The following is a 7,524-nucleotide window of genomic DNA, read 5'->3' as shown; positions in this document are numbered from 1 at the left end:
AGGTTGGATCCTACACTAACAAATGATGCATTTTTTGAACACTTCACAAATATCTATTGAACGGTGACAAACGCCACTAAAACTGTACTGTAGTTGCAACAAAGAATCTCTCCTCACTTGCACCAACTCTCTCATTCGACAATAAAAAAAATTAGGGGAAAACAAATGGAAATGAACCATCAGACGTATCTAACTCCGATTGTGAAGCAAATGGAGGAAAGTCAAGCTTCTATGTTCCTCAAACTAGAGGAATCGCCATCCTTCTAAAACGACGCGCCATTGTAGCGGCTTTTCAACGCCGGTTTCGTCTTCCCCTCCCTGATTTCTCCATTGGCGACACGACTTGGTTCCCTGATTTTTCCTCTAGAAACAGCATCAATCCGACTTCTCTGCTATCAATTTGGCTCTTTCCAATTTCAATTGTCTTCTTGTTTCTTTGATTATTGTCCGGGTTAAAAATCTGAGAAAGAGCCCTACACATTCCTCTAACAAAATATAAACACAAATATAATTACAACGGAAAGGAAGGCATAGTATCACAAAGTGAAATATAAACACAAATATAATTACTCGACTTCATAAGCAAAAGCAGGGAAAGTTCCATTTCAGTAACGTTGCTGGTCTCGATCTTTAGTTTTTGGATACAAAAACGATGTTACATTAACATCAACGAGCAGGAGGCCAGGGAGGAAATTAAAATGTGAAACCCAACACAAAGATGTCACCTCTTACATTATTATCTAAGTTGCTGAGAAGAAGCTGTATATTAGGAGGTTACAGTGCCGCAATGCACCCAGTTTCAATCTTGGCATCCAATGGCAGCGCCGCTATCTGAAATATTGAACGTGCTGGGGCTGGAGATGGAAAATCTGCAACACAAAACCATATAACATAAGTCAAGTTAAATGAACAAGTAAATGGTTGTCACCACAGTGTTGCACATAACTTATTGAATCAAAAGAGTCACGGACCAGTTGAACAAAATAAATGAGATTAGCTCAAATAAACCGAACATTGAAGAGCTAAAGTCAGCTCCATTCTATCTACCTGGAAGTCCCATCGATACCTCGATACCCTTATGCCTCACAGTTTTGGACAGATAGAAAACAAACAGTGTAATTAAGAATTCAATCTCAAATGTCAAATTTATCTCTCAATAAAACTCACATTTAGCATAGATTTCATTGACTTTCTTGAAGTCATTCCAATCAGCCAACCTGTATGGACATAAGAGACAATTAATTTCCTCTCCAACACTGAAGTCTCCAATCAAGATCGTGCAAAGAGGTAAAAAACAAAAAAGAAAAAAAAATCCGTACAGAATGGTTGTTTCAACCACAGAGGAATAATAATTTTTTATTAGTGGCATTACACCGCCATTCATTACTTGCCTGTTAAACCAAAATAATAAGGACTCTGCTTATTAAGTTTACTTAAAAATTAAATTACTACATAATTAATTATGTAGTCAATTAAAATGGAATAAAAAGCACACCTCTAGACCTCCTTCCTCTCCTTCCAGACCTCACCTACGCATCTCCATCAGCTCAAATAATGACCCGGGAGAAAAAATTGATAAATGAGTTTATTAAATTTATTTGTTCAGTTGTTGAAGGTTGCAAGAAGGGGATTTTATTTGTTTAGTTGTTGAGTGGAGATCAGGCTTGACGATGAGAACAAGTAGCAGATGGGGAGATCAGCTTTCTTTGGTTGTATGTATTTATATTACCGACAAATGCACGGGAGCCCCGAATTGATGGAAAGGGATCATCTACGGATTCCTTTCATCAAATCCACTCCGTCAATCAATTCGGATATTTGAAATTTGATTAAACAGTTAAAAACAAACAATCTCTTCAAAAGTTATAATAACTTTAACCCTTTGATCAAATTTGAAGTACCCAGATTGATTAATAGGGTAGATTTAGTGGAAAGAATTTGAAGAGGATTCCTTTCCCGAATTGATGACAATGAAAAGAAAGACGGAGTTGCTGACGTGTACAAAGAATTAAAGAGAGAATTCCCGCCCAGAAAAAGTCTAATCTGGGTTCCACCGGTCCTTTTAACACAACAAGGATGAAGGGAACGAGGATCCTCTTTGCGAGAATTCCAATATTAGTACATTGTGTTCGTTCATTATACATAGTATGGTCAGAAATTATTTAAAATTTTATTATTTAAAATTGAACAACATCAACATTTGACGAAAATTAATTGCACGATGTACGATGAATAGACATAATTTACGAATCATCGAGATTCAGCCGAAGGAACCTTTTGCAATTTTTTATTGATAATAAATCTGAAATTTCCTAGCCCAGGATGAGGGGTTTTTTTCTTTATTTATTTGAAAAAATATTTTATTATGTTGCACTTAGTTTATTAAATTTATTTGTTTAGTTTTTGAAAGTTGCGGAATACTATTCCTTTTCTCCTTCTTAGGGTTTAGTTCTAATCTTCCAAATTCATAGTTTAATATAGGAAAAAGCACCTGATACTATTTACTTTAACGAAAAATTATATTTTTATACTAAAAAGTCAATCATATTACTATTTACTTTACCTTTTATTTTGTCTTTATCGTTAAAACTTAAAGTTTTCTAATCATTTTCATTAGTTTTCATTTTAATCCAATCTAAATTCAATGTCTAACCTAAACTTTTCCCTCTCTACGATAATGACTGTGACAATGTCAGCTTCCATTGTTATTCTACTACGTTCCTATTTTTAAAGATTCAACCACGAATTGGAAAAATTTCCCACCTTCTAAAAGGGAACAAGGCAGGTGGAACTTAACTTTTGGGCACGGTTTGAGAAAGTAGACAAAAACACAACATAGAGTGCATGCTTTCACCAAATCCATCGGAACTGTCCATCAGCTCAAATAATGTTAAAGTTATTGGATAATCACATTCTTTATATAATTAATCTCATAGGGATTCAGGAATGAAAGTCATGCAAGAGACGAAAGTCAATTGGGAAATAACGCATGATGATAAGGGACATTAATTTATAACCTCGTCAGGTATACAAATAAAGTATAGCCCATGGTGATACCGAAGAAATTATATATTACCCAGTAAGGTTTTAATGAAGAAATATTGAGCACGTCTAACATAATATCATGATTTTGAAGAATGTTCCACTCTTTTTCCCTTTACTTACGTTTTCCTATCATGTTTTCCAAGCAAGGTTTTTTGCGAGGCAATTACATTATTGTATGGTGGACATCCAAAGAGGAGCATTGTAAATATATGAAATGTGGATGACCACCATAATGTCAAAAACCTCCCTTTCTTGGTGAAAAAAAAGTTTAGAAGGTGAAGCTACCCCATTCTAAGACCATAACATACCACATGCCTCTTCAAGGATTTACAGAAAGGGTTTTAGCCCCTTTTTAGTTTTTACGGATTGCCTGTCAAAGAGATTGCTGGTAGCAATAACCTCCTATCTTAATTCTTGGTAACCAATGCTCTTATTATTGTAATAAGTATGTGTTAGATTGTTATTCGTTGAAAGCCTATAGATGCTTATCAAAGATAAAAGATACAAGTTTGGAAAACATTATTATATTGTCATTCTCTACTCTCTACTTCTCTTTCTCTCTACTATTTCCTCATTAGTTTTATAACATGCATTGCATTTTCTCCAAAATCTCAGTTGGGCTATAACCCACCCAACCCAGCCAAGGTTGGATCCTTCACTAACAAATGATGCATTTTTGGAACACTTCACAAATATCTATTGAACGGCGGTAATGCCACTAAAACTATACCGTGGTTGCAACAAAGAATCTCTCCTTGGACAATAAAAAAAATTAGGGGAAAACAAATGAAAAAAAAAAAAAAAAAAAAAAAAAGAACATGAGAATTCCCCAACTCCGATTGAAGCAAATGGAGGAAAGTCAAGCTTCTATGTTCCTCAAACTAGAGGAATCGCCATCCCCACTAAAACGACGCGCCATTGTAGCGGCTTTTCAACGCTGGTTTCGTCTTCCCCTCCCTGATTTCTCCATTGGCGACACGACTTGGCTCCCTGATTTTTCCTCTAGGAACAGCATCAATCCAACTTCTGTGCTATCAATTTGGCTCTTTCAAATTTCAATTGTCTTCTTGTTTCTTTGATTATTGTCCGGGTTAAAAATCTGAGAAAGAGCCCTTCACATTCCTCTAACAAATATAAACACAAATATAATTACAACGGAAAGGAAGGCATAGTGTCACAAGGTGAAATACAAACACAAATATAATTACTCGACTTCATAAGGAAAAGCAGGGAAAGTTCCATTTCAATAACGTTGCTGGTCTCGATCTTTAGTTTTTAGATACAAAAACGATGTTACAATAACATCAACGAGCAGGAGGCCGGGGAGGAAATTAAAATGTGAAACCCAACACAAAGATGTCACCTCTTACATTATTATCTAAGTTGCCGAGAAGAAGCTGTATATTAGGAGGTTACAGTGCCGCAATGCACCCAGTTTCAATCTTGGCATCCAATGGCAGTGCTGCTATCTGAAATATTGAACGTGCTGGGGCTGGAGATGGAAAATCTGCAACACAAAACTGTTAGAATCTAGAGACTATGATCTCAGAGAGTTGTAAGGAATGAATCGAAAATGAAGATGAAGGTTTCTGGGGAAATCTCAGAGAGTTGCAGAGAGAATATTCACAGAAGGATCCTTTTCATTCATTCACACTCAGCACACAAGACATGTGCGAGAGTAATACCGTTGGGAAGAGAGAGGGGTTCTCTCTCACAAAGTTCAATCTCCACCATTCATGTAATCTACCCTATAAGATAGCTACAAGTGGCAATACACATTACTAACACTAAGATTACATCTCAGCTGTCCAATTGGAATATAATCCAATGGCTCACATTTAAACCTAAATACTAAGACTTAAACTAATATTTCTCTAGCACAAACACTTATATTCCAACAAATATAACATAAGTCAAGTTAAATGAACAAGTAAATGGTTGTCACCACAGTGTTGCACATAACTTGTTGAATCAACAGAGTCTTGGACCGGTTGAACAAAATAAAGGGTTGTGTGTTCAAGGAAGGAGCAGAGTTAAAGGAAATTGACATCCCCTTCAGGAAGAGAAGAAGATCCAACCACTCATCACGCTTCAAGCAATTTGTACTAAAAATTAAGCAGAGCCAAATCTGTTTCTACAAACTTTAACAGGCAATTTGAGCGTCAAATTGTGCTAAATGAGATTAGCTCAAATAAACTGAACATTGAAGAGCTAAAGTCAGCTCCATTCTATCTACCTGGAAGTCCCGTCGATACCTCGATACCCTTATGCCTCACAGTTTTGGTCAGATAGAAAACAAACAGTGTAATTAAGAATTCAATCTCAAATGTCAAATTTATCTCTCAATAAAACTCACATTTAGCATAGATTTCATTGACTTTCTTGAAGTTGTTCCAATCAGCCAACCTGTATGGACATAAGAGACAATTAATTTCCTCTCCAACACTAAAGTCTCCAATCAAGATTGTGCAAAGAGAAAAAAAATAAAATAAAATAAAATCCGTACAGAATAGTCGTTTCAACCACAGAGGAATAGCTGGCCCCGCTTGCTTTCAGTATTTCCCCCATATTTTTCAGAACCTGCAATAGTTTCGTTAGCCCAAATCTTTCAAAAGTAATCACACAGCAATGCTATCAACTATACACTTTTGCAAAGATGACAACTCTAAAACCCAACAATTACGTTAACAAATTCAACTTCTCCTTGATGAAGATTTACAAGATTACTCAACTTTATGATATGGTGTTGGAGATTACTAACGGCGAATTGGATTAGATATGTAAGAGAGATATAATTTAAGTTCTATAGTAAACATCTAATTGCACTAACATTAACCCCTATTTAGTTATCTCTTGACCACTTGGATTAGTGTCATCATCATTTTTACAACAATACAAAACAGGATTCTCGATAATTTAAGATCCTGCAACCGCCAAAATCTCAAACAGTACCAATTTCCATCAACTGTCACTTACTTCTAACTCATAGCAAAGGTTATCAGTTTCGAAGGTTATAGCTTTGACAACAAACCAGTTAAAAATCAAGGACATTTCACCAACCAAAAGCATAGAAATAAAATCACAAAACCGAATAACATATGACCATCTCAAATCCAAATTAACCACACAAGTATGAAGTATAGTCAACACATGAGAGCATCAGCAATACCTGCTCTGTCTGATCTACAACATTATCCGACACAAACTTCCCTGTCTGCATTTAAACACACCACATAAGTTCATATCTCCCACTTCATACCAACATTAATGGATTATAGTGGTAAAAACAAAAACAAAAATCCAAGACACAAACCTCAGGAATCAGACCAAGACAACCCGACACATGAACAAAGTCGTCGACTTTGATTGCCTGAGAATACTGGCCCATTGCAGCCGGAGCCTTGTCTGTGTGAACAGCTTCCTTAATTCCTAAAATCCAACCATACAAAAACTGCCCGTGTTAAATTCACACGCAAAGTACAGACCTTTATCCAGAATTGATCAAAAGGGGTTCCTATTATGCAACCAAACAAAGGAACCGGATTTCTAATCCAAGTAACCAAACAGAGGTAAATGGGAAATCCAATTAAATTAAAATAAACGAGAGAGATTAAAAAGTTGGAATTTACGAGCGTCGGTGGAAATGGCTGAGCAAGCGAAGCGAGAGGAGGGCTTCGATGAAGTCAAAGATCGCCAGAAACTGGAGCCAGCTACCGAGGCAAAGCCTGCGACGGCGGCTAACGGAGCACGGGTGCGTAATGCGCCCATGTCGACCGCCGGCATGTGAAAGCTCCTCGCCGCACACCATGCCATCTCTCTCTCTGGGAGTCTCTCTCTCTGTTGGACTCGTTGCCACTACTCGCAGTTTACACGTTTTGTTTTTGAACGTTCGGATACTATATTTTCCCTCTTTTCTTGGACTTTACTTTTATTTTGTTATTGGGCTTTTATTTTGGGCCAAATCTGGTTGGCTCTAACCATCGTAATTTTTTTTTAAACTAACAATATTATCTTTTGTTCAAAAAAAATAATAAATAAATATCTACATTAAAGGAGAAAGTGTGGGCTTAGTCTCATATTAGGCTAGCAATAATATGATTTAAATTCTCATTTGACGAGATTGTACTTAAGACCTCTCACTTACAAGTGAAGAAGAATATAACTAGATAGAAATACCAAGTGGCTCAAACCATCGTATTATTAATTAGTGAAAATGCACAATTTTTCTGTATAGGTGATCCAATGAGGTTTAAATAATTTCAACTTAATGTATACCAAACCATCCCGAAATACCTAAAATATTTCAGGAATCCAGAAAATTGGAATACCAAAATTTTGGTTTGAGATTGGTCTTCAAATTCTCGTCCCGAAAATCTTCGGTTTGAGATTTCATACTGAACCACTCCTAAAAATAAGTAGGATATTTTATTTTTACCAAACACTTTTTATTGCTTAACTTTAAAATGGAACAATTTTTGG

At 36.1% G+C, this 7,524-nt stretch overlaps 1 protein-coding gene across 7 annotated transcripts; it reads right to left on the bottom strand.

Annotated features, from left to right (window-relative positions):
* Window positions 1-579: 579 nt before the first annotated feature.
* On the bottom strand, window positions 580-6,928 carry LOC137742472 (reactive Intermediate Deaminase A, chloroplastic-like). Of its 7 annotated transcripts, none has more exons than XR_015953008.1 (7): window positions 6,675-6,928; window positions 6,359-6,474; window positions 6,215-6,259; window positions 5,552-5,625; window positions 5,009-5,451; window positions 4,416-4,552; window positions 3,719-4,169 (listed from the first exon to the last, which is right to left on the bottom strand). XR_015953008.1 is itself a non-coding variant. In XM_068482351.2 (7 exons), exons 1-6 carry the CDS (start codon window positions 6,856-6,858, stop codon window positions 4,458-4,460), a joined length of 564 nt encoding a protein of 187 aa, XP_068338452.1. In that variant the 5' UTR covers window positions 6,859-6,928; the 3' UTR covers window positions 3,719-4,169; window positions 4,416-4,457. The 7 variants fall into 7 exon arrangements, 4 of the variants coding, with proteins under 4 accessions (XP_088535243.1, XP_068338452.1, XP_088535242.1 ...); XM_068482351.2 differs by having other exon boundaries at window positions 5,402-5,451; XM_088679116.1 differs by having other exon boundaries at window positions 3,719-4,144; window positions 5,402-5,451.
* Window positions 6,929-7,524: the final 596 nt, after the last annotated feature.

Source organism: Pyrus communis, chromosome 11 (assembly GCF_041283825.1).
Source record: "Pyrus communis isolate YQ-2024b chromosome 11, ASM4128382v1, whole genome shotgun sequence".
NCBI lineage: Eukaryota > Viridiplantae > Streptophyta > Magnoliopsida > Rosales > Rosaceae > Pyrus > Pyrus communis.
This window is presented reverse-complemented; position numbering and strand designations above follow the sequence as displayed.

What these genes read in the sequence shown, in the direction of transcription:
- LOC137742472 (XM_068482351.2), bottom strand. Translation starts at nt 6,858, where the DNA reads ATGGCATGGTGTGCGGCGAGGAGCTTTCACATGCCGGCGGTCGACATG. An exon ending in GTGGTTGAAACGACTATTCT is followed by an intron (nt 5,452 to 5,551) that starts GTACGGATTTTA and finishes ATGTCCATACAG; the next exon opens with GTTGGCTGATTGGAACAACT. An exon ending in CAATGAAATCTATGCTAAAT is followed by an intron (nt 4,553 to 5,401) that starts GTGAGTTTTATT and finishes TTTGTGTTGCAG; the next exon opens with ATTTTCCATCTCCAGCCCCA.